Source organism: Zeus faber (assembly GCF_960531495.2).
Source record: "Zeus faber genome assembly, chromosome: 6".
NCBI classification, from domain to species: domain Eukaryota; kingdom Metazoa; phylum Chordata; class Actinopteri; order Zeiformes; family Zeidae; genus Zeus; species Zeus faber.
In genome coordinates this window covers 6689268-6716832 of record NC_137201.1, presented here as the reverse complement: position 1 = coordinate 6716832, position 27565 = coordinate 6689268, and the positions used below count along the sequence as shown (strand labels likewise).

The following is a 27565-nucleotide window of genomic DNA, read 5'->3' as shown; positions in this document are numbered from 1 at the left end:
TGCATTAAATATTATTAAAATCTATTGAAACCCAACACTTATGGTTAATAACGACTTGACTCAAGAAATGAATTTTTGTACTATTAAAAAAAGAACAAGATGAAACAACACTTGATTTGAGGGAAAGAGGGACGAACCACGTTAGGTGACTACGGGAGGCAGTTTTACCTTCGGCCACTTGGTGGCGGCAGAGATCCTTAAAAGAAATACGTGGAGATCATTGTTGTCCGCTGGCGTAGAACTACGGGGTTTTAATCCACTCGGGTAGAAACATTTGGAGTTTAAACATAGTTTGGTGACAAAAAGGAGCAGTAAAGTGCATGTGAATAAAGTGTGCATGAAGTTGCACAGTATACAACAGTACGACACAGCAATACACTAACACCGAACAGAACAATACAGCGCAGTATGCGGTAACCCAGTAGTGATACAGTAACTTGTAGTACAGTATGCTACATACAGTACAGTCAGTAAAGTCGACACTTGTCGACACTTGGTCAATTCAGCATTGACAGTTCTTATGGCTTGCGGGAAAAAACTCCGTCTCAGTCTCTCTGTTCTCGCTGCGTGACTGCGGAGGCGCTTGCCTGACCGCAGCAGCTGAAACAGTCCGTTGTTGTGGTGATGAGGATCCTTCATGATCCTACGGGCTCTGCTACTACACCTCCTGGTGTATAACTCCTGCAAGGGGGGGAGGGTAGTTCCAGTGGTACGTTCAGCAGAACGCACCACCCTCTGCAGGGCCCGCCTGTCCTGGGCAGTACAGTTCCCAAACCAGGCAGTGATGTTGCCTGTCAGGATGCTCTCCACTGCTCCACAGTAGAAGGACTTGAGGATCCTCACCGTGACCCAGAATTTCTTCAGTATGTGATAGGTAGAGAGGTATAAGAGTCACTGAAGGGAGGCCCATGAGAGGAAACATGAAGAGAACCACATAAAAGCAGCTGAGCCGCTGCATTCATCGGGCCTTCTGCCCCGAAGACGGACGCGGTCACATCAAGGAAGAGATCAGGTCAAGCCAAGTCGTCTCCGGGGAGCCGGACGGAACCCCCCGGCCTGGAGGCTTTCAGGTTCCAGGTTGGTTGTCACCGAGGAGACTCCGCGTATGATCAAATCCCGCGGTGGGACTGTGTGGTATTCTGTGATGACCGGCTCTGATATCGATGGGGCATCCGCTGCACGGGAAGTTACGTTGCTGTATTGTATTGTTCATAAAGATTGTAATTAAGTGAAGACTTGTAACACCGGAAGTTTCCTTTCTTACTCCCGTTGAGATAACGCGGCCTGTGAGGCCTGCAAGGTTATGTGTAGGTTTCTACATCATGCCTGTAGCTCTAAGGGAGGCAACGCTACGTATGTTATCGAACCCTTCGGTACATCCCCTACAGTTCGGCGTGGCCCTCACTGAGACACGCACATAGGTTCCGCTGCCTTTCTGTACTGTATGTAGCATACTGTGCCCCATACTGTATCACTGTTCTGGGTTACTGCATACTGTGCTGTACTGCTGTTGTTTGGTGTTACTGTATTGCTGCGCCGTACTGTTGTACACTGCACCGCATGTCTCCACACACTACCTCACTTCATTCACATAAGCCACATTAATGCACATATCTGTGTATACATAACAGTCTATTCCTTTTATTTCTATTTTGTATTCCCCGTTCAGTATATTACATTTTTACTCGTATTTAATGCTACTACTAACTGCATTGCGTTTTAGGAATCATTTAGTTCAGTTAGTTAGTAATCGTTAGCTATTGTGTGAGTACTTATTGTGCATAATCTCCGGGTGCGTTGCAGTGACTTCAGTCATACACACAGAGCGTTACACATTGTTTGTGGCAGACTAATATTCAAACATTTTTAACACCTTTTAGCTTGAAAAAATACAACGTAAATACAAAGATACCGATTGGTGATACACACCAAACCGTGAGTCCACTGTAACATTGCATCTCTAGTAGCTGTTAGATATGCTAACGGCTAATATGCTAGTGGGGTTCGCGTGATCGCAGCGTGATAGCTTGTTTCAGTGAATGTTTAGCAAACAAATGATCTGTAACTTTAACAGTTTATAGCCTTCAAGGTTAATGGATATGCAAGCTGTTTGTGAGATATCTGTTTTAATGGTTATTCCCTCTGACAATGCTCTATTGCACTGGACTGATTTTATGATTTTCTGTATTTAGTTTTGTTTTCGTGATTCTAACTGTAGGGAAGCTAGACTCCCACTGAGTTTTCAATTTAAGAACAAAGTTCCTGAAATTAATATTTTTTGTTGGTGAGTTACATTTACAATTTAAACAGTTTTGTGTTTTGTTCTTATTGTTTTTTTACTATAATTAATAATTTTATAACTGCATTTTGATTTTGATTGCCATGTAAAATTGTAGACCGTTGTTTCCTTAGTTAAGATGATAGGTTAAAAGTTAAGATATTTTGTTGTTTGACGGCGTTTACTGTGATCATCTGTTTTTACTGGGCAATTACAGTCAGAACGGGAGAACAGAACACACCGTGTAGGTTCCTTGTAATCACAGAGTAGTACAGTGGTGCCTCGACTTACGACTGTAATTGGTTCTATAAGAATGGTCGTATGTTAAAACAGTCGTATGTCCAAGCAATTTCTCCCATATACACCACGCTCATATTTTTCGATGATTTCCTTCTTAGTTTCAATGGTAATCATTGCCTTTTTCTTTTTCCCATCATCCTTCTTCTTGGGACTCAACACGAAGGGTGAAAATAAACACAATACACAGCACAAACACAGTAAATATGAAAAGAATATCAATAAGCCATGAACTACATGCGCACACGATGTAGGTCGCCCGCTGACTGACTGCTGACTGACTGCTGACTGACTGCTGACTGACTGCTGACTGCTGACTGACTGCTGACTGACAGCTGACTGACTGCTGACTGACTGCTGACTGGCCGCCGACGCGCCAACTGCAAATTTCTATGGTCGTATCTTGGAGCAGTCGGTCGCAAGTCAATACAAATTTTCGCGACTTTGGCTCCTGGTATCTTGGAGCAGTCGTAAGTAGATGCAGTGGTAAGTCGAGGCACCACGGCACTTACAGAGTAACAACGGGAGAACAGTGGGAACGTCGAAGGCGATTACAGTCACATGGCGGTAACAGTGGATACTTCCTAATCCGGCCGCTCCCACGTTCTTACTCTGTACTTAGAGAGTTAGTATTTTGATGAACATATGTATATGATTACATTACTGTATTGTTAGTTTTTCGTCCTCCGATGGCAATACAATCAAGCCTTCCAGAGAGGTCACTTGTGCTTTCTACTCCAACCTGCCCATTATGAGTTGCTGCAGTGCTGCGAACATGTTTGCTCGGAGCTCATTTTCTCATTGGGTATAGACCCATTTCTCAACTTGTTGTTACTCAAAATCAAGAGATAAGCATCATAAATCCCTGGTGTGTGGGTGAAGCTGAACACTATTTTATTTCCCGGGGTTAAAATGCTCTCCCTCTTGCCATGGTGACCTCTGCTTGGTACCGGGTTTGTCCTTGGGCATCCAGGATTTTGATTATCTCAAAATCAGTTAGCAAAAAGTGCCTGATAAAATGCTTGAAAAGATAGTTCACACACAATTACACTATTACTTATCCACTAATAATATCTATGATGTTTTACAATGCTATCTCTTTAATTATATATATATATACACACACACACACATGTATATGATTACATTACTGTATTGTTAGTATACACACACACACACACACACACACACACACACACACACACACACACACACACACACACACACACACACAAAATCAATAAAAAAGTGAAAAACTCCATGTGTGAGGACACAAACACGGAATATGTTTTGGACTCCTACACTTTGTGTGTTAGGACTGGCTTGAATGCTGCAAGATAAGGAGGGACACGGCACCAGGTTAGATGGGAACAGAATGCGTTTATATTTACAAAAAGGGCAAAAGATAAAATATCAAACACCAACGTCAAGCAGGTGCAGTGATACATACACACACGTGCTGGTAAATACTACAACAAGGCGTGTGACTAAAAGATGTTAGTTGTATAGATCTAATCCAATTTCTGAAATAACTCATCAAATCAATCAATCAAACAATCAATCGCATTGGTTGCAGTTCATTATTCAGAGAAAGCTTTTACTTTCACTGCTCTCGGACACTTTCTTGAATACACCTCATTCTACTCACAAGTGGGTGTTTGTTTTTTTCGCAAGGTTTTGTGGTTGGCTCATTGGAGGAGGTGAGGAGCCAACCTGGGGTCTCGTCTCAGCTTCTCCTCAAGAGCCAGATACTTCTGAGGGGCTGTTTCCTTGTGCCTGAAAACACATGCGTGCACACACACACACGCACACGCACACACACACACACAGAAAGGCCTTAAATAAGATACCTAGCCTTCTTCCATTTAGTTTTGCTTTTCATAGTATTTCACAATTTCATTTTATTTTCATTTCTATTTTATTAGCTCTTAAAAAATGTTAATGGCTTTTAAACAGTGTTGGGGTCGTTACTAAGTGAATGCCTCACTTTACTTATTACTCCCTGGAGAAAGTAATTGTTACACAAACCGTTACTTTTGCTTTACTCCGCAACGTCGCCTGATGCAGATTGTTGAGAGAAATTAACATTGTGCCTTCCTGTTTCCCAGCATGCATTGTGTTCAGACTTGAGAGTTATGTTTTATTGTTAAGTATATGTTTTAAATGTTGTATGCAAGTGTTATGCGTGATTGTTCAGTGTGGTTTAATTGTGAGGTAATCGTTTCTGTTTATGTTGTGAGTGTTTTGGGGTATTAAGCACACGCAACACACACACACACACACACACACACACACACACACACACACACACACACACACACACACACACACACACACACAGGTGGTCAGGGTTAGGTAAGTTCCTTCATGAGCTGGACACAGAACTTACTTTTTACTTAATTACTGAGGAACAGTAACTCACTACAGACAGATGTAATGTGGTTACAGTTACATTTTACTTTGTAATGGAATACTATAATATGTGTTACTGTTAACTTTATTCTTCCAGTGTAATTCCAATTGTTTTGGATTTTAGAAACTGAAGATTTACTAAAATTTCCGTGTAGTGTTTCTTTTTGGCTAAATTCAGAAAAATAAAAATATTATGCTCTTAAATCAGGGCCATTTTTGTATTCGTAATAGTAATGCTAATATCGTTTCAATCCATTTTTAAAACTTTTTTTATCAGTTAGTTCTGACAGACAACCATTAGATTTACTTACAATTATCTTTATTTGTTATGCATCGTATGAGTTTGGCGTCTGGACTCTACTGCTCATCACTCCCGACAGGGTGTACAGCAAACAGAGTCGTACTTAGTGACCTAGAAATATTGGACTGATGAGCTCAAATCTCCCACTGGAGAGAAGAGTAGAGCCCAGCAGGTAGATGCAGGGGAGGTGGGGGGAGCCCAGAAATGCAGCAAACAAGCAGGCAGCAAAGCGGGTGGGGCAGGATAGAATGGGTGTTTGGAGCTGTCAAGTTGTCTGACAGAACTGGCTCCGCCAGCAGCACATCCTTTTCGGATGACGTGATTTTAAATTCAGTTTTAGTTTTAGCGTCGAGAAAAGGTTTCAGATTCCTATCAATTAAGGAATGCATCTCTTTTCTTTTCTAGTTTGGTTTATTGTTATAAGCTCATGTGTGAGGACATGTGTGTGCTTATGTGAGTGTACCTCGAGAGACGAAGGTTATGAACGTGTATTCTGAACATGGCCTCCGAGCAGTACGCCAGGTACTTGTCCTCATCCTCCTTGCTCATGGTCAGCTGGTTCTGCTGGTAGCACTGCTGTTTGTGCTGCAGCTCCTGGCTCTCCTACACAAACACCTTGTTTAACACAATTTGCATCTGTAGTCCCTGGGCAGGGAGCGCTAACAAGAAGCACAGTCAACATACGGTACAATACACAATAAAATATGAATCAAAAATTCCCCTCAGAGTTAAATTGGTTACTTTCTAGATACATTATGCCATACACGCAAGGCCTGTGCAGACTGACGATTAACTCGTCAAGTCAATCGCGGTTAACATTGATGCCATAAAAAAAAAAAAAAAGATCCGCCAGAAAAATCCAACCATTGAAACAGTGTACGTGCAGTTTACCGTGTTCTGAAACCGAACCCCCGATCTGAATCGATCAGAGCGGGAGCGGATAGAGCGCCTTCGCCGCTCAGAGCTGTTTTGGATTTATTATTGATCATTTGGAATGTTCATTGTGTAAAAGTGTTCTTGTATCACATATAAAAGATACTGTGATGTTTTCCCTCTCGTTGTTGTGACTTCATGTGTTCTTCTAAGCCTCATTGTGAAGTGTGTATCAACTACTGTACCACCACAGAAATGGAAGGTGACAACGACTTGAGTCACTGTAAACAAGTTTGTGTGTTTACACCCGGCATTAGAATGCGTCTCCACATGCGTCTCCAGTAACCACTTGTGATCGGATCTCACTTCCCCGCTCTTTATGCAAATATAATATATTGTCATTATAATACAGCAATATATAATATCATCTCAGAGAGAAGGTTTTCGATTCATTTTGTTTCCTTAGTTTCTGACTTGTATGGAAAATGAAAAATGTAAACCTAACTCAGAGAATTGGAGTGGAGTTTATTTCTCCTCTCCTCTCCTCCCAACTCCCGTGTTGGTTTTACTGTGTTTTATTTAAGATCTATTTCTTTTGTTTGTTTCTCACTTGTATGTAACAAATTTTTAAACACAATTGAGTTAAGGGACTATCCCGTTCCAAAAAAACCTATGTCCTCACTGTCCCGTGCCTTTGCTATGGGACTTAATTTGGGAAAAACTAGATGTTTTTGTGTAAATACTTTACTTGTAAATAATAAATCCTGAACTTCTGTAACGGGGAGACCGCATTTGCCCCATTACATTACGTTCTGTTTAGCAGTGATGTGATTACTCTCTTCAGTGGCGACGTGATTGTGTTGACTTAAGCTGGACCTTCTCTGGTGTTGGGAGGTATGTATGGAGTTCCATGTTAAAATCACTTTGGCAGAGAATGCTGATTGGCCACATGTTGACTTTCTGAATTGTGCTACCAGGTCACCCCTCACTAATGTCTGCGTTCCATAGGGAATCATAAATCGGTAATTCCGTTTTTTTGTGAGTCAAAATTGTACTTTATTTGACATTATTTGACATGATATTGACACCCCCATAGAGGGCATGGTAGGAATTTCAGGTTGTCCACTGCGATATAATTGCATTTTCAGATTTGAATTGTTTTGTTTGTCTTACATTTTTGAGTATATACACTTAACACCACGAATGATAGTAAGTACAATACAATTCTAATATCCCTTTCCCACTGCACAAAAAACCCACTAATCAGCATTAGTTACCAGTGGGAAAGGAAAAACCCAGGTCTCAGTCCCCAGGCAAATGACCCTGCAACAGACCTGGGTTTAAATCGGCTCAACATCCAATCCGCTCTGATGTGAACACCCAGTTTCTAATCAAGACACCCGGTTGATTGTAGCTAATTTCGGCCGTTTCACCTGCATGATGCGACGCGCGTTGAAATTCAGGACGCTGGCACATTCATAGACAGGAATATCCGGGTATCATTCCATCATTTCATATCCTATTTAGAATCCAAAATCAGAAGTTATTGACTTTTTTCTGCATGGGCACTGTGGGGACCACAGCGGAGAACCCCCACGCTCCCCACCGCTGAAGGAGCGGTGCACGTACGGGCAGCACGGAGAGTCCATGCTGCCCATGGGATAGATGTCAATGGCCTATTTATATTACTCGCTAATTTCTGTGTGAAAACGGTATAAGAAATCCTTTGGGGACTGGATTTAAACCTAAGCAATACTAATACTAATACTAATACTATTAAAATTTTGCAGGTGCACCCAGTTCAATGACCGACCTCCTCCAGCTTCCCTTTCCAATCACCCTGTGAGAGTAAGAACATTACATCTGCCATGACGTAAACCTGCAAGCCAACCTGCAAGCTAACCTGCAGCGTTAGGTAAAGTGTACCTTGTGGAAGTGTGCTTGGATGAGTTTAGCTCTCTCCACCATCCTCTGTTTGAAGTGGGTCAAGCAGTCCAGGCGAAGCTGTGCAGCTGCTTGTCGGCTCAGGGGCTCCGGGTTGCCCAGCTGGGCCAAGAACAGAGCCAGGAAGTCTGTTTCCTTCTCCTGACACCAACGCTCCTCTGCCGCCAGAGGCTCCTAGGAAAGCAGGGAGTAGAATATACACCGTGGGAATGCGGCTCCAACTTCCAAAGACCATCTGAAATGATACTAAAGTTATTGTGACTATTTTTTAACATTTATTTGGAGATGTGAAAATGTGATCCTGGATCAAACTTCTGAGGGGGCATCCTGTCCCTTCAGTGCTAAAAGCTTATGACTGGTACATGAAAACACAGGTAGATACCAGTATACGACAAGGACAATATAATACCAGTTTTCATGATCCATCAAGCCTAGATAACAAACACAAGGTGAACTCTCAACCCTGTTACACCTTCCAACATCTAGACACACCTACATATTTGCAGAAACAGGGAAATTAAATAATCCGAATAGTTTATATTTGACCAATAAGGTAATTCATACCCAAAGTGAAATTAATGTAAATTTCTTATTTTTTGGTAATGCAGATGACTACACATCTGAGACCATATACAGAACAGAGCAGATGTTTTTGTTTGGTTATTTTAACAACAACTTGTTTAAAATTCACTTGGACTTCAAACAAGCTGAGGCTACACCCAGCCACAGAATTTAAAGGAACCCATCCATCCAAGCTAGATGGTCTCCAGGGGCTGTGTTCTGTGGAGGATATTATTGTACCTGGTACTTGGTAAATTGTATGTTGCATTGCAAGCTGCATTGCAAAAGTAAATTATTCCTGTTGGCAGTGGAGATGTTTATCTTTTTAAAGAGATATCAGATATTGCCTATCACTGCAGTGTGTGTGTGTGTGTGTGTGTGTGTGTGTGTGTGTGTGTGTGTGTGTGTGTGTGTGTGTGTGTGTGTGTGTGTGTGTGTGTGTGTGTCTGTGTCTGTCTCACCATATTCTCCATAAGGCAGTGGGCCTCCTTGTTGCGTGCTATGTCATAAATGGAGACCTGGAGCTCAACGCTACTCTCCTCTTTCTCTCTGGAAGCTAAGATGGCTCTCACCTACAAATACACAAACATGCATGTAAACACAAACGGAATAATAAACTTAACCAAAATATTAAAGCAGGTGATTTAAAACAAGTGATTTTGCTGCTTTGCTCATATATCACATGCAGGTTTTAAGCATGTGATATTTGTCGACAACAGATACACATCGATCAGCCACAACATTAAAACCACCACTAGTAACCACTAATATTGTGTAGGACCCCCTCATGCTGTCAAAACAGCTGACCCATCCCGGCATGAACTCCACAAGACCTCTGAGGTGTTGTGGGATGTCTGGCACCAAGACGTTAGCAACAGATACCTTAGGTCCTGTAAGTTGCGAGGTGGGGCCCCCATGGATCGGGCTTGTTGTTCCAGCACATCCCCCAGATGCCCGATTGGATCGGACTCTTACCCCAGCCATCCACATGATGTAGGAGAAAAAGTTTGGGTTGTGCTACAACCCTGATTTTATGAATGAAGAACGAGAGTTCTGACTATGCTTTAAGCTGTCTCCAGACAGCTCCACTGAATTAAGCTGAATGCCCCTTTAAACCAACCAAGTCTCAACTTGGCTCTGACAGGCTGTGATTGGGCCACTCGGACACCCATCATATGGCCCGCCCCCCAGTATATATACTGGGTGGCCTGTTATACGTCCTCTGACATATTATTCAGTTCTTTAGCAGGCTGATCAGTAAAGGCTCCGGTAAGAACTCTCGTTCTTCATTTGTAAAACCAGGGTTGTAGCAAAACCCAAACGTTCATATATACGCCGGTATATATACTGGGGGGCGGGCCATATGATGGGTGTCCGAGTGTGCCAATCGCAGCCTATCAGGGCCAAGTTGAGACTTGGTTGGTCTAAATGCCTGGATGGGGGAGCGTGTCTTCTGGTGAGCGCCCCAAGACCACTTTACCTCCTTCTTGAAATCCTCCAGCACCGGGAGGGGATGCGGGAGGGGGGGTCCGATCACCAGCCTCTGTAAAATACACTCTCCTCCTGATCCCCCTGGCACAGTTGCTGAGGGAGATCAAGAGGGGCGGGGGAGTGCAGCCTTAAAACAAGGCTACACAATTAATTTTCTTAATTTCCGAAAAGAGGGCTTGCTTCTAACAAAGGAGAGCTGAATAAGCAAAGAGGACGTATAACAGGCGGTGATCCAGTATATATACTGGGGGGCAGGCCATATGATATGTCCGAGTGGCCCAATCACAGCCTGTCAGGGCCAAGTTGAGACATGGTTGGTTTAAAGGGGCTTTCAGCTTTATTCAGTGGAGCTGTCTGGAGACAGCTTAAGGCATAGTAAGAACTCAAGTTCGAAATGAAGTACAACGTGATTCTTCAGACCAGGCCACCTTCTTCCATTGCTCCATGGTCCAGCTCTGAGGCTCACATGCCCATTGTAGGCTGTTTCTGTGCTGACAAGGGTCAGCATGGGTACTCTGACCGGTCTGCGGCTATGCAGCCCCATATGCAGCAGGCAATGCACTGTGTATACTGACACCTTTCTATCATAGCCAGCATGAACCTTTTCCGCAATTTGTGCTACAGCAGCTCTTTAGTGGGATCGGACCAGACGAGATAGACTTTGCGCCCCACATGCATCAATGAGCCCATGGGAGCCCATGTGCGCCCATGATCCTGTCACCAGTTGTCCTTCCTTGGACCACTTGTAGTTGGTACTAACCGCTGCATACCGATAACTCCCTAGAAGACCTAAGGTTTTGGAGATGCTCTGACCCAGTCGTCTAGCCATCACAATTTGGCCCTTGTCAAAGTCACGAAGATCCTTACGCTTGCCCATTTTTTTTTAGTTCTAATAGTAGATATAGTCAAATAAATCATAACAACCAGAGAGCACAACATCAATCGCAGCAATGTTTGTGATATTAATACAAAAACACAGCGGCAATTTGTAAAGGGTAAAGACATTAAAGACAGACAGACAGACAGAGGACCCAGCTACCTCCTCCTCAGATGCTTTGATGCTGAGAGCCACATTCTCTTCCTCCTTCATGAGGGCCACCAGCATCTCGTACAGACAAAGCTTCTTCTTAGGCCTCTCACACGGAGTCACCTGCGTGTTTGCATCAACGCAGCACACAATGCAATTGAATATGAATAAAAGTTGTTCTTTTGCTTAAACATGATAATATTTCTGGACCATGAAAATCATTTTTCTGTTTAATTTTCTGTCTGGACAAACATTCACTTAGGGAGCTGTTTTTACTGCTAAGTGCTGTGTGGGGCCCATCCCCTAGAGCAGCGGTCCCCAGGTCGCGGGTCATGTGGTGCCGGATCGCGAAGAAAGAATAAATAACTTGCGGGCCTCCGGATGGCTCAGAGGTAAAGATGCTCGCTGAACGCTGACCATCGCTGCCTCGTCTCAAATCTCAGCAGTGCTAGTCATTCTCTGGCTTCGGGGCATGGCTTCCGGTTCAAGCCGGAGACTCCTTCGGGGGGGCGATTGGCTGTCCACCCTAGGGTGTGGGGGGAGGGAAGCCGGAACTAGTTTGTAGCAAAGAATATGCTGCTCTGTCGATACTAGAATTACAGTCGATGGCCATGAGTCCCGCCACAAAGGAGGTGAAAGAGTTTGAGCGTTACTTCCCTAAAACAAAAGACCCAGGAACTGCGAAGGAATGGATTTGCGATCCATTTGTGAACGCAGCAGGTGAATCGAGCATGCCCGTGCTGGAAGAAGATCAACTGCTGGAGATCGCAAATTATGGCGGCTTTAAAAGTATGTTTGGGACAATAACTCTGTCGATATTCTGGATCAAAATCAAAGCAGAATATCCTGAGATCGCTACAAAGGCACTGAAAACCCTGCTTCCATTTGCAACATCATATCTTTGTGAAGCAGGGTTTTCTGCAGTAACGGCAACTGGACATTCGGAACACACTTCAGGGGTCATTGTCTCCCATTACCCAAAACAAGTCCAGGGCTCCCACTGATTCAGCGTTATGGAGAGTTGTAAATTGTATGCACTTTATATTTTACGATTTGCTTTAGTTGATCCCGGTGACATCTATTTGTTCTTGAGAATTTTTGACCTGGTAGTTTAACAATCAATCACATTTTGTTTAAAATGTTTCACTTTTTATGCCTGGAAGAGGTGTGTTTTTCCTCTTTTGGACGAGCGGAAGCTAGATTCTGATGTGTTTTCCAAGACTGAATAATAAGACTAAACTTGAATGTTTAATGTTTTTTTGCTCGCAATAAATTATTATAGTTATACAGATAAATCGTATCCTGTTGTTTTTAATGCCGTTTGGCGTATATTTCCGTCACACCTTGATAGCCAGTCCGCGAAAATATTGTCTGACCTAGTACCGGTCCGTGGCATACCTTTGGATTACATTAGATCATATAATACACACTAATTTTTTGTGATGTACTTTTACGGTACATCCACAAAGCTTAAAGGAACTAAAGATGCTAAAAGTTGGATAAAAAGTTTCAGTGACCAAATGAAAACCTGAGACATTCGTGCTCTTCATAATGTTAGTGTTTTTGACTTGGAAAGGAATTGATTGCCATGGCGAAGACAGGGGGAGCGAAAGTTTTTCTACTCCTGACAAAAACATTCAAGAGCTACCGGCCAAGTGTGTATGTGGGTAGCCGTGTGAGCTTTGCACCTGGAAGCCAGTGGCCATGCTGGCTGTGAAGATTTGGCTCTTGTAGGTGTCTGCAGATTCTTGCGGTTTGACGAAGCTCCTTGTGGCGGGCACGATGCCGTCGTCCTCGAGGTGATAGGTCACCTCCATGCGCCCTTCGGCCAATAGGAACACTCGCTCTGCCACGTCGTCGCTGGCCGGCTTGGACCTGTTCCTGTGGAATCGCTCCACCACTTTCTACATGCACACACACACACACACACACACACACACACACACACACACACACACACACACACACACACATACAGGTATAGGTGGGTCATAGGGTCATCGAAAAAAACCTGTAGAAGCAAGTTTCAGTGGGATTATGTAGATTTTATAAGCACTTAAACATGTTTGGATCATGAGAGCAAATCAGTTGATGCAATATTGAATATTTTTAATAATTTTCTTTAATGAAAACCTTTTATGAGGACACTAAATTATGAGGCCTGGGAGGTGAGCTCGCCGGCAAGTGTCTGGTGGCCGGGCCTTGACCCATGGGGCTCGGCCGGCACAGCCTGAAGAAAAACCATGGAGCCTCCACCCTGTGGGCCCACCACCTGCAGAGATAGGCATTGGGGTCAGGTTCAATGCCAGCTGGGCGGCGGGCAAAGGCGGGGGACTGGGCCTGCTGATCCTCAGCATCGCAGACTAGTTCTAGGGACTTGGAATGTCACCTCTCTGGTGGGGAAGGAGCCGGAGCTGGTGCGGGAGGTGGAGCGGTACCAACTAGATATAGTTGGGCTCACCTCTACGCACACCACTGGCTCTGGAACCAAACTCCTAGAGAGGGGCTGGACTCTCTCCTTTTTCCAGAGTTGCCGAGGGTGACAGGCGCTGGGCTGATGTGGGGATACTCACAAGCTCCCGGCTGAGTGCCGCTGTGTTGGAGTTCTCTCCAGTGAGAGGGTCGCCTCTATGTGACTACAGGTTGCTAAGGGAAAAGCTCTGACTGTTGTGTGTGCTTATGCACCGAACACCAGTTCAGAGTATTCGACCTTCTTGGAGTCTCTGGGTGGCATCCTGGAAAGGGGCTCCGTCTAGGGACTCTATAGTTCTACTGAGAGACTTCAACGCTCATGTGGGCAACGATGGAGAAACCTGGAAGGGGTTGGTTGGGATCTGAATCCGAGTGGTGCTTTGTAATTGGACTTCTGTGCTAGTCACGGATTGGCCATAACGAACACCATGTTCGAGCATAGGGTGGCTCATACGTATACGTGGTACCAGACCACCTTAGGTCAAAGATCGATGATTGACTTTGTGGTCGTGTCATTAGATCTGTGGCCGTATGTCTTGGACACTCGGGTGAAGAGAGGAGCAGAGCTGTCAACTGATCACCACCTGGTGGTGAGTTGGATCAGATGATGGTGTAGTGAGGGTGAACTGGGAACGCCTGGTGGATGCCCCTGTCCGCGAAGTCTTCAACTTCCACCTCCAGAAGAATTTTTTGTGCATTCCGAGGTAGGTTGGGGACATGGAATCCGAGTGGATCATGTTCAAAACCTCCGTAGTCGGTGCCGGTCGTGGCGGTAACCCAAAAACCTGTTGGTGGACACCAGCGGTGAAGTAAGCCATCAAGCTGAAGAAGGAGGCCTTTCGGGCTTGGCTGGCCCAGGGGTCTCCCGAGGCAGCAGCCAGGTACCGGCAGGCCAGGTACCGGCAGGCCAGAAGGGCTGCGACTTCGGCGGTCACTGAAGCAAAAACCCGGGTGTGGGAGGAGTTCGGGGAGGCTATGGAGAAGGACTTTCGGTTGGCTTCAAGGAAGCTCTGGTAAACTGTTCAGTGACTCAGAAAGGGAAAGCAGGGCTTGGCTCAGGTTGTGTTCAGCCGGGGAGGAGAACTGCTGACCTGGACTGGGGATATTGTCAGGCGGTGGAAAGAGCACTTTGAGGAACTCCTGAACCCGATCAATACATCCTCAGGGGAAGAGGCAGAATCGAAGACTCGGGGGAAGTCTCGTCCATATGCCTGGCAGAGGTCGTCGAGGCAGTCAAAAAGCTCCTCGGTGGCAAGGCGCCAGGGGTGGATGAGATTTGCCCTGAGATGCTGAAGGCTCTGGACATTGTCGGGCTGTCTTGGCTAACACGCCTTTTGGGTGTCGTATGGATGTCGGGTACAGTACCTGTGAAGTGGCAGACCGGGGTGGTGGTTCCCGTTTTTAAAAAGGGGGACCGGAGGGTGGGCTCCAATTATAGAGGTATCACACTGCTCAGCCTCCCCGGGAAAGTTTACTCCAGGGTGCTGGAAAGGAGGCTCCGGCCGATTGTCGAACCTCAGATTCAGGAGGAGCAATGCGGATTCCGTCCTGGACGTGGAACAGTGGACCAGCTCTTTACCCTTGCAGGGTTGCTGGGGGGGTCGTGGGAGTTTGCCCATCCAGTCTACATGTGTTTTGTGGACCTGGAGAAGGCTTTCGACCGTGTCCCTTGGGGGATCCTGTGGGGGGTACTGAGGGAGTATGGGATACTGGGGCCATTGGTACGAGCCATCCGGGCCTTGTACAACCAAAGTGAAAGCTGTGTTCGTATTCTCGGCACAAAGTCAAACACATTCTCAGTGGGTGTTGGACTCCGCCAAGGTTGCCCCTTGTCCCCGATTCTGTTTGTGATATTCATGGACAGTTTGGGAACCTCAGAATTGCATCTCTGCTTTTTGCAGATGATGTGGTTTTGTTGGCTTCATCAGACCGTGACCCCCAGCATGCACTGGGGTGGCTTTCAGCCGAGTGTGAAGCGGTTGGGATGAGAGTCAGCACCTCCATGTCTGAGGACATGGTTCATGTCTGAGGACATGGTTCTCTGCCGGAAAATGGTGGATTGCTCCATCCGGGTCGGGAGTGAGTTTCTGCCCCAAGTGAAGGAGTTAGAGTATCTCGGGATCTTGTTCATGAGTGAGGGGAAAAGGGTGAGATGAACAGGCGGATCGGGGCAGCATCAGCAGTGATGCGGGCATTGTACCGGACCATTGTAGCGATGAGGGAGCTGAGCCGGAAGGCAAAGCTCTCAATTTACCAGTCCATCTACGTTCCAACCCTTACCTATGGTCATGATCTTTGGGTAGTGACCGAAAGAACTAGATAGCGAATACAGGCGGCCGAAATTAGTTTCCTCCGTAGGGTGGCTGAGCTCAGCCTTAGAGATAGGCTGAGGAGCTTGGACATCCGGAGGGAGCTCGGAGTAGAGCCGCTGCTCCTTTGCATCGAAAGGAGACAGTTGAGGTGGTTCGGGCATCTGATCAGGATGCCTCCTGGGCGCCTTCCCTTGGAGGTTTTCCAGGCAGCTCCAACTGGTAGGAGACCACGGGGTAGACCCAGAATGCGCTGGAGGGATTACATATCCCAGCTGGCCTGGGAACGCCTCGAGGACCCCAGGAGGAACTGGAAAAGGTTGCTGGGGAGAAGGGGGCCTGGAGCTCCTTGCGCAGCCTGCTGCTGCTCCCAGCCCGGGATGGAAAGTGGATGGAATGGATGGATAAATTATGAGGACCACTTTATGAGATTAATCATGAGGACACTAAATGTGTCCTGACGAAAAGTGCCGGTGGGTATCCAGGTGTGTTGTCATGAGATTAAATACTATACAGTATATACTATATATACTGTATACTATTAAATTCCAGGCCATAAATCGCTTTTCATAGTAAATGAGTAAATTCTATTATTTTAGCCGTTTGTGTTTATATATGTATATACAGTATATATATATATATATATATATATATATATATACACACACACACACACTTGACAATTCATTGCATATATGCATGGAAGTATGTATATGTATGTGACGAATAAACCTCTTGAATTTTGAATCTTGAATCACACATGTAGTTTTTCTACCTGTAGTGATCGATTGCCAGCTTCAGCCGTCTCTGCTTTCACCCGCTGAGCGAATGCCACGTGCCGATAGCAGAGGAAGTCGGCCCGGTCCCGGAAGGTCTCCGTTAACTCCCAGCACGACTCCACCCTCCGCACCAGGCCGTCAGCACGGGCACGGCTGTAGAAATCCATCTCACGCTCCGTCTCGGCCGTCGGGGTCACGTAGCTGTGCGCTGAGCCAGCCAGCAGAAAATATAGAAAACATTTCTAGAGAACACAAAATCATCACTTTGATAAAAATCGATGCCTTATCTACTTTTATCATTAAAGAAATGTCGGACAAGGAAGATAATGCAGAAATGGCCTCTAACACTGTCATGGAGCAGCCACATGACTCAGTTTCTCCATATGTCTTGGAAGAAAATGTTTCCAAATGTCTCAAAACAAGATAAGGTCAAATTGTTCCATAAACTCACCGCATGAATATTATTAATGGACTGTTGAAAGATGAGTCCAATATCAATGAAGTTAAAAAAAACATGGCTGTGGTGTGGTTTGAGCAGCTACACCTGTCCTGGTTCTAGGTAATTGGGGCCCAGGACCAGTGGAGTTGTATACCTTTCCTACCTACCCTTGTCATGACAAGGGCTCCTCTCTTGTGTGTGGGGGGGGATGGGGGTTTACCTGTTGCTAGTGAGACCAATCAATAAGCAACAGGTATGCAGCCACACCAGTCCTGGGCCCCAATTACCAAGACACGGTACAGGTGTGGCTGCTCAAACCACACCATCCCCACACCACAATGGCCAAATACAATGTACTTTTGATGATGAATGAAGGAATTTAAGGAATTTAAGGTAAAAATTATTAGATAAAATACTAAAGGCCGAAACTGGCCTGTATATCTGCATTTGTTGTATCTGTGTCAAAATGGCTGACTTATGCTACAAATGAAAACCAAAGCAATGGCAACAAGGGAAGCTCAAGCTCTCACTCATCCACATCCTCCACATTATTATTTGGGGACAAGACTTGCCACACAAAAGCAAAGGCATGCCCTGGAGGCAGAGGAGGATCAACTGAGGAATAGAAGGTAGACTCTTGAACTGCACTCTGAACTAGCAGCAACAATTTAACTAAAACTACAAACTAACAGTAAGAATTTCAGTGTTCAAATCTGCCAAGTTGCAAATATTAGCTTAGCTTACTTTGAGGACCATGCGGCTTTTATGGCTTTGAAGCATGAAAGCTCAGGACTAGATTTCAAGAATTCTGTGATAAATGAAAGAACAATTCACAGACAATAATAGGGATAGGCTGTGCTTTTTAGAGCAGTACACTAGAGGGCAAGTATGAGACTTGGTCAAGAGCTGCCACCATATGGATCCTGACAGAGGTAACCAGAAAGCCAAAAGTTTATTGGAAGAAGATTTTGTCAATTAATATAAAAAATAATGTGCCAATATGGACAAGGCCATCACTTGACCTACCATTAAGCCGGAGGACCCAAAAGCATTGCAGACAGGTTTAAGAAGGATGGACATTACAGCCTAAAATTACCTTTCAGGAAGGATGACATAGACAGACCAAATAATCGACTAATTGCTGAAAAACGCCTCTTACATCTGAAAAGAAAATTCAAAAAGGATGGACATTTCCACAGAGAATACTGATTTCCTGTATGAGGTTATAGAAAATGGATACGTTGAGCCGCCATAAGAAGAGCTGGAACAGAGTGACGAAGGACTATGGTATATTCCACACCATGGAGTGTACCACCATAGGAAAAATGTTCTCAGGGTAGTGTTTGACTGCAGTGGGATGATGCATCCAGAGGACTGAGGACTAAAACCTGGAAGTAAAAAAAGTCAACCGCATTCTATCAAGCAGACACAGAACTGCACCAATCGACTTCTGTCCTATTTCTCCACCTAGATGAAATTGAAGAAAACAGTGGCCTGGTATCTAAAGCTGAAGAGTGTATTGCTGAAACTTGTAAAAAGAAGAAAGGAAACACAGCCTAGTGTCTACACACACACATGATCCCGAAGGAAAGCCCTGCAACTGTTCAGAACCACACAGAAACAGACAAGCAGCATGTATCGGTTAGACCTAGTATTAGAAGATGGGATCCTATGAGAGGGACGACATTTGAGCAGGCAGACTATGTCTTAAGAAACCAAGCATCCAGCCATCTTATCTAAAGACGCTCACGTCTCCTCTCTGATAATCCGCCACAAAAATGAGAATACGGGCCACAGTGGGAGAAATCATGTTCTATCATAACTTCAAAAGAAGTATTGGATTATGAAAAGTAACTCCACTGCAAGGAAAGTGATTTCCAAGTGCGTTGTGTGTTGACGCACAAGAGGTGAGACAGGAGAGCAGAACATAGCAAATCTTCCCAAAGAAAGACTACAACCAGACCTTCCTGCATTCACAAATGTAGGACGTACATGTAGAACATATACGAGACATATACAACATCACCTACCGTCACTGATACTCCAGATGTTGTTCAGTGCAACAAGGGAAGTTATAACAATGACAAGATGTATTTTAAAGCAAAAAATATATATACATTTTTTTATAATCATCATGTATAAATATTTTCCTACACCTAAACTTAACAAACTTTAATGAAAAGGCAGAAAGTGTTTCTGCCTTATAATTCTTGTGTAATAAATATATTGCCAAATCAATGGTCACTGTCTGATTCAAATGGAAATGCTTCATAAGTAATACCATGAAAGTTTGATTCAGGGAATTACATGGACGTACAGTAACTACGTTATGTTTATATGTCCAATATATTTCTCTGCATTACACAAAAACCAAAAATGGAACATGTACCTAAAACTAATTAACTGGTCCCTGATGATTGCTGCCTGTAGCTATATTTACTATTATTATCAATATATTTGGTGGTCTCCAACATTCATTCATATTAAAAAGTTTCATTAGAAACCATGTGCTCACTAAAGAAATGTATAATGTGCGAAACTCCCAAAAGCAGAGGTTTTCATGGATTACATTGGAGAGAGAAGCTGCGTCCAGGCCTGAAGCGCTCCGTGGTGATGTTGCCGGCTATTCTCAGCTCCCTCTCCTCCAGGTGGTCCCGTCGGTCCTGGAAAGACTCCTTCACTATGCTGGCTTCCTGACCTAACACACTCAAACACAGACACAGACTGTCATATGTCTGTTTACAGTCAAGTATTATAATTCTATCACAAACCCCTTTCACCAAGCTTTATAAATATGGTTATAACCAGTAGCCTATTAGGCCTACACGTTTTGTGAATGAGGGCCTGTTTTTGTGGCTACACATTGTGGCTGAAGAACGCGTTGCAAATGTTATGGGAGGTTATGAGGCAATATGGCTGTTGTATCATGTGTTGTATCGTGAGTTTTCTCTGCACTGGTTTTTATAAGCTCTTAGTTGAATAACTGAATTTGTAAACTTTCATTATGTCTTCAAGCATTGACTTTTGTCTTCTTCTTCTGGGCAAACTTACATTCCGGGTCTTTGTACGTGGTGAGTCGCATCACCAGGCCGTCCGGCAGCACACGGGGTGCAAACTGCTCCAGTTTGGCTTTACGATACTGGGTGATTCTCACCCCCCCCGGCCAACCACAATCAATATCTGAAGGATGGACAAAACAGGATTGGCACAAAAGGCAGGCGTGGTGACCATGCCAGGTTCCAACTATATCAGCACTGTTTGACGTTTGTAATACCACTATTATACGGTAGTGTTTAAGAATGAAACATGACATGAACCTATGGTCAGTTTTACACCTCGCATTAAAATGTGATCTGCATCTACGTATTTTGGAGAATGACATTCACTCAAGGGCCTTTGCATTTACACCTGGTATTAATAAGCGTTCTCCTTATCTTGATTCTGCCAGCATTGTGTTCGGATCTCAGTATGCAAATTAGGTAGGCGGGACTCATCAACAAACATTGCGTGTCCTTGGTCACAGGAAATGATGAAATGATGTTACTCTAAGGCCTTTACTTATTCTTCCTTTGCGGAGGAAGGTGTAGTCTTAGGCAATTTTCTGGAATATTTTTCTGCAGGCTTGCTTCCTTGTAGAGAGCAGGAGGAGATGGAGTAAGATGACGTCTTCAAACTGAGGGCCATTTTTTTACCTCACGAATGTGGCCAAGCTGTACGAATTGCATTTCCACCTGGCTAAGATCTGATCCCACTGCAAAGCCAGACCATCTTCAGAGGTGTTCTGACAGATCTCATAGCATTCCCATTGCAATGGGTACAATTACAGTACACCTTGCATTAACATGCATATGTGACCCACCGCATAGGGTCATTTGGCGGCTTTCGACCTTTTTTTGAAAGAGGAGAATCAGAGCTTCCAAACAAGGTGTCACTTGTGCAAATCAAGCAAATATTTTTAAAGCTATGACTTATTAGTGTCAAGGGTGTGGAAAACTGTGTTTCTGAGATAATCACCTTGAAAGTTTCACCGAGACTTGGCTTCATTCACCTAGCTCTCAGAATGCAAATGGGGTAGCCAAAGCCACATGGCTGCTTAACACACTGCGGAATGGGCCAATCACTGCTTTGTTCTTGTGTTTTGAGGGAACATTGAACGTATTTTTGTTTTGAAAAAAGCTTTTATTTAACAGTAAGAATATACATGTTTTATAAAAGTGGAATTTATTTTCTGGTGGTTCTTGAAAATATTCCCTTTCATAGTCCCATTTGGGTTGAAATCTGCTGTTTGAAATGTTCTCCAAGTCCGGAGTAATAGCAGATTCAGCGTCGCTGTCAGAGAACTGACTATCATCGTGGAAAATGAAGTCCAGTGCGCGCTGCTTAAACTGACTTCGATCTATCGCACTGGTCAGATTAAAGTCCGCAAAATGATATAGATCTTCCTCCACCCGCTTCTCCTAATCAACCGGAGTTTTCACAGACAAGTGAAACCGGAGCCTCGTCTTGTTTACGGAAGTGACGGTGACGTCAGTGACACGTCCCTTCCACAACGTTGTCTCCGTGTGTATAAAACACGTAATATTTAATAGCGGAACTCTATCAAAAAGGTTTCACATTGTGACTTCACATCACATGGAATATGGATGAACGATCTTAACCTGGACTGTCGCTTTAAAGGAAACGATCGATCTGCATCGTTCAGCGTCTGCGTTTCCCATGTAATCTAATGGAATATTTAACTCAACAGTTTAACATTTTTCTACTTTTTATAAATCAACCTCGGTTTTGAAAATACGTTGAGAGATGAAAAAATAAATAAAAAAAACACAAAGTAACACGAATCTGGAAAATTAAAATGTTCCTTCAAGAAAGGTTTTTTCAACTTATTTGGCCGCTCCTGGCGAATTTAGAAATGCGCGAGATGGCGGCTTTTGCTGTGGTGGGTCACATATTTCCTTATCAAGATAGGATATCCAGATACGGATCGTATTTTAAAGCCAGGTGTAAAAAAAGGTTCAGAGAATCAAGATTCTGTTGATGGCTGGTTCATGCCATCAGAAAATCTGGCCTTCTGTCAAAAACCATTCATTCCTCAGGGTCAGAAGGCTGAGTTGAGGCCAGCTAACTAGTGTCTCCAGTCATGTGTCAATCCTTTCTAACCCGATGATTACACTTTTAACATTTGCCCAGACTGTGCCTTATTATGTTGTTATTACGTACAATAAACACTCTTTCAAACATTTTGTTTTTAGAACAAGTATGGATGAGATAACGGGATACCAAGCTGTTACCAGAAATGAATGTAAAGGATGTGGAAGAAGAGGCAGTGATTGGGGGAAGACAAACACAGGGGGCATGTGGGTAATCAGATAAGGCAGAAGATGACGCCAACATGGCTACCTTTTTTGGAGACAGTGATCTTGCTGACCCAGGATCGGGGCATCTCTGGCTCCTCCTGTGAGCGCGAGAGAGAGAGGGAGAAAGAGAGAGCGAGAGAGAGAGAGAGAGAGAGAGAGAGAGAAAGAGAAAGAGAGATGATTGGTTAAAGCAGCACTATGTAACTTTTGGGATTTGGTGCCCCTACAGTTTCTTAGTGCACTTTTACACTGCTGTGGTAAAACTTGTTCCGGTGCCTGGTAAGTTACAGCTCCCCTTGCATGGAGCCGCGGGGAGGGACGGGGCCCGTTATCGGCGTAGGCACCGGATGTGTTATTGTGTGCCGGCACGCCGGCTGAAGTGTGGGTGCCACTGACCCATCTTATCCGCACCGATCATCAAGGAAGTCACTGCGTAACACATGAAGCGTGACACACTTTTCCTGCGGTTTTGAACCCTCACATAGAATTTACATAGTGGAAGAACAGGTGTTTGGAGGGGTGGGAGGGAATGAAAGAGGTGCCATCTCCATATTACAAGTAAGTGTACCATCAAAATGAGTCTGAAGCTGTTATTTTAAGGTAAAAAGGTTTGATAGTGTTGCTCTAAATAGTGAAACCTAGAGGGGGAAAGGTGGGATGTATTAGAAATACATCCCACCTTTGTGTATTACATCATAATTTAGCAGCCACTAAAGACACTTGATAGTAGGAGGAGCCGGGGATCGAACCTTCAGATTACTAGACCACACACACACACATACACACACACACACACACACACACACACACAGAGACACACAGACACACACACACACACACACACACACACACACACACGCACACAGACACACCTCTTCCTCCTCATCCTCAATGATGGTGCCCTCAACCTCGTTCTTCACAGCAGAAGAGGACGACCCCTGGCTGAGAGGGACGTGCAGAAACGCCTCCCACATCCTAGAGTCTCCCAGGTCGTACAACAGGTCCTGCAACACACACACACACACACACACACACACACACACACACACACACACACACACACACACACACACACACACACACACACACACACACACACACACACACACACACACACACAGATCAATTCAGATATGTAGGTATTTTCAACAATCCTAAATCTGTGTGAACCTGATTTGATTCAATTCCGTAATTCTTTGAGTCAAAATGTGATGATTTTCTCACATTTACAAATTGGCTGGAAATTTTTTTTAAATTTATATTAGACATTAAAGGCGTTACCCTTTTCCTAGTCTCACGAATCAGGCTTTTTTCAAAAATGCATTTTACTTTCTTTCGCTTACTATATGTTTAGACCACTAATGTTGCTGGGCGCAGGGATCAGTTAGCATGTGTTGCATGGAATGAGTCCCTAATGGTAACAACCTGACCACCGAAACCTTAACAATAATATGCTAACTGAAACATGACGTGGCTGACCATTGATTGCTCGGGAATAAAAAAAAACGTTTAGAAAAAGACTGCTGGGATCCAAGATTCCTCTTTGGCTAATAGCGAAGACAAACTCAGCTGGTCCTGATAAATCAAACTTTTCCCGCACCCAGTGGGAAGACAAGCTACACGTGTCCATTGTAGGCGTATTCAGCAGGGGTCAGCATGGACACTCTGACTGGTCTGCAGCTACGCAGCCTCATTCACAGCAAGCTTTGATGCACTGTGTGTTCTCACACCTTTTATCATAGCCATCATTAACTTTTTCAGAAATGTGTGCTACAGCAGCTCTTCTGTGGGATCTGACCAGACGGCCTAGACTTCACTCCCCACGCGCATCAATGAGCCCATGAGCGCTCATGACCCTGTCGCCTGTTCACCGGTTGTCCTTCCTTGGACCACTTTTGGTAGGTACTAACCACTGCAGACAGGGAACACCCCACAAGACCTGTCGTTTTGGAGATGCTCTGACCCAGTCGTCTAGCCATCACAATTTGGCCCTTGTCAAAGTCGCTCAGATCCTTACGCTTGCCTATTTTTTCTGCTTCCATCACATCAACTTGAAGAACTGACTGTTCACTTGCTGCCTTATCTATCCCACCCCTTGACGGGTGCCATTGGAACGAGATGAGCAATGTTATTCACCTCGTTTTAATGTTGTGGCTGGCTGGTGTGTGTGTGTGTGTGTGTGTGTGCGTGTGTGTGTGTGTGTGTATATATATATATATATACCGTGTATATATAAAATCAAATAACTTAAGTAATTTGTCTTTTTGTTACGTACAGCACACCCTTGACAACAGTCCTGTATGTTGACCCAGTAGTTGTGCTGGTTCCACAGGCACTCGATGCCCAGGAAGCTCTGGTGGGAGGTGGCGTAGCTCCTGGCTGTCAGTGGGTCGATGAAGAAGTTCTCTTGGACGTCCCGCCTCCCCGACAGCACCAGCACCCAGCAGTGGACCCGCAGACCCAGCAGGGGGTCTGGAGCGGGGAGCTCGCTCTCCTGGAGAAGCAAGAAGTAACATAGACATCTCATTTGTTTTTGTTTACTTTTTTTAAGAATAAGTACCACTGGAAAGCCTCTAAAGACAAGTCCAGTGCAGTAGCATGCACAGAGCATTTTAGTTGCAGGGGCAAAAATCAAAAAAAGGGCACCTTTCACAGGTGCCCCCAGGATTAAAATAGGTGGGGACGGGATATGGTTGCATTTTTCTGCAATATTACAGCATCTGCTCTAGCAAAGGGGGATCCTATAGGGCACTTCATTACACTTTCTCTCACAGAGGGACACCTCAGAGGAAACTATGTAATGTGATCTCCATTGAAAAGGAACCTTTGATGGCACTTCACAACATTTTCTCTATTGTAGGGGAACTCTAGAGGGAACTTTACACCATTTTCTCTATCATAAGGGCACTCTAGAGGACACTTTACACAATTACCTCTCTTGTAGGGGCACTCTAGGGGGCACTTTGTTTTTTTTCGATCAAAAGGGTATCCCCCTGTGCCCACCACTGGTCCAGTGTTACCTCTTGGAGTCTTCGAGCCTCCTGTTGTTCTTTGAGCTGTGCTGCCCTGGCCTCCTCTTCCTCCTTCTCCTTCTGCCTCCTCTCAAAGTTGCTCTGCAGCTCCCGGGGAGGTTTCACAACGTATTTCTTCACCTGTGGATTCGCTTCTGTCCTTGTGTCCTTTGCGAGCACGCGCGCACACACACACACACACACACACACACACACACACACACACACACACACACACACACACACACACACACACACACACACACACACACACACACACACACACACACACACACAGATAATGAACATACAGGACATTCAGCTATAGTTGGAATTCAATGTCACAATTCACAGATATACTGTATATATAGGGGTCAGCTGCAGTCCGCCGCGGCCCCCTTCTCTACAGACGGATTACTGCCGGAACGGCTTGAACTTATTATTATTATAATTATTATTGTAAATATATAATAACGATGACAGTAATAATAATAATAATAATGCCTTTGTGACACGGGTAAGTCAGCACTGCCAAGAATGCCTTTGTGACACGGGTAAGTCAGCAACCAGTTCTCCAGGTTGGGGGTTGGGCGTGGGGTTAACAACCTCACCCCGTAAAAAAAAGCATGTTACGGAAACGATGAGAAGAAGCCATGCTGGTGAGGAGCAAATGGTGGGGGCGCGTCGCCCAATGTTCCAGAAGAAACGGGAGGAACTAACTAACTACAGGGGTCAACCAAATTCATGGTAAATTTTCCTCAATTTTATGGTACTAGTTTTTCAAAAATAACAGATATCACAGATTTTAATAGAAAAATACAACGATCTCACAGTGATTGTTAGCCATTCTCAGCCCTTTTGTTAGAGGTTACTGAGGCATTTACACTGTGCATGTTTGGCATGGAGCGGTTGAACTGTTCCCAATCCTGGATTTTCGGCATGGGACCAAAAATCCAAGAACTCCATCCAAGAACAAAACCTTGGATCGAGGGCTGACTTTCAATAGACCGCAGACATAAAGCTGCTCTGCTACTTACGACACCCTGACCAGAAATCAGGTCGTATGGTTTAACACCCAGTTATTCACAAACATGCGGTGTGTCAAAGGAGAACTACTGGGTGCAATAACAATAGTGAATGCGGCAAAATCTCACTGGAGGGAAGGCTAAATTATGTCAGTGTTCAATGATCGTTTTCTCAACACATGCAGTGGCGTTACATCTGATACATGTTCACATTCAATGCCGCCATTGTTCAGACACTTTGTATGACACAAATTTAACACAGACCCTCCATTCTTTTTTTTTATTATTTCATATACATTTGCACAAAAAATCTGACTTACTTAGTAATAATTATGAGATACTTAAGTCATAATTATAAGATACCTAAGTCGTAATTTTGAGATACTAAGTCCTAATTTGTCATTGTGACTTACTATTTAAAAAATAGGCAAATTTATGTAGACTGTTATGATTGACTAGAAGTCTGTCCATCTTTCATATTTGTATCACATTACCTTGTCATTTAGCAGTATATAGCTACAGTATGCATCTATCTATCTATCTATCTGTCTGTCTGTCTGTCTGTCTGTCTGTAGGCCACTAGTTGATTGCTGCCATTAGGAGCTGGTCATCCAAATAATTGAGAAAATTACCAACGTGGCTTTACAAATGATGAATGATGACAAAATTAGTTCATAATTGTGACTTTCTATCCCATAATTATGACTTATGTATCTCATAATTATGACTTATGTATCTCATAATTATGACTTAATTAGTCATAATTATAAGATACTTGTTAGATATTTTATTTTATTCTTGTTTTCGAGATTTTCTTATTGTCCCTTGCAGAAATAGGCTTCCATAGATTCCAGCTCACAGCTGGATTGTGACAGATTCCTCCCACATGTAACACAACACCCACACATACACATAAGCCCGCTTTACACTGAATCTGAAAACGGATCCGACAGTTTAACCCTTCTCGTCCGGCGGCTGTCATAGTACAT

The 27565-nt window shown here is 44.2% G+C and overlaps 1 protein-coding gene across 1 annotated transcript in view; it reads right to left on the bottom strand.

Moving 5' to 3' along the window:
• Positions 1–3935: 3935 nt before the first annotated feature.
• ccdc135 (coiled-coil domain containing 135) overlaps positions 3936–27565 on the bottom strand; it is a gene marked incomplete at its 5' end in the record, with an annotated part of 29693 nt that continues 6063 nt past the window's right edge. Inside the window, 15 exons of the mRNA XM_080002367.1 lie at positions 3936–4351; positions 5752–5891; positions 8088–8279; positions 9128–9238; positions 11197–11307; positions 12873–13088; positions 14511–14590; positions 15937–16090; positions 16741–16952; positions 19753–19881; positions 20235–20363; positions 22584–22638; positions 23413–23478; positions 24816–25034; positions 25561–25719. Of these exons, the coding sequence (XP_079858493.1) occupies positions 4264–4351; positions 5752–5891; positions 8088–8279; positions 9128–9238; positions 11197–11307; positions 12873–13088; positions 14511–14590; positions 15937–16090; positions 16741–16952; positions 19753–19881; positions 20235–20363; positions 22584–22638; positions 23413–23478; positions 24816–25034; positions 25561–25719 (2061 nt within the window). The 3' untranslated portion in view covers positions 3936–4263. The remainder of the gene's footprint in view (positions 4352–5751; positions 5892–8087; positions 8280–9127; positions 9239–11196; positions 11308–12872; positions 13089–14510; positions 14591–15936; positions 16091–16740; positions 16953–19752; positions 19882–20234; positions 20364–22583; positions 22639–23412; positions 23479–24815; positions 25035–25560; positions 25720–27565) is intronic.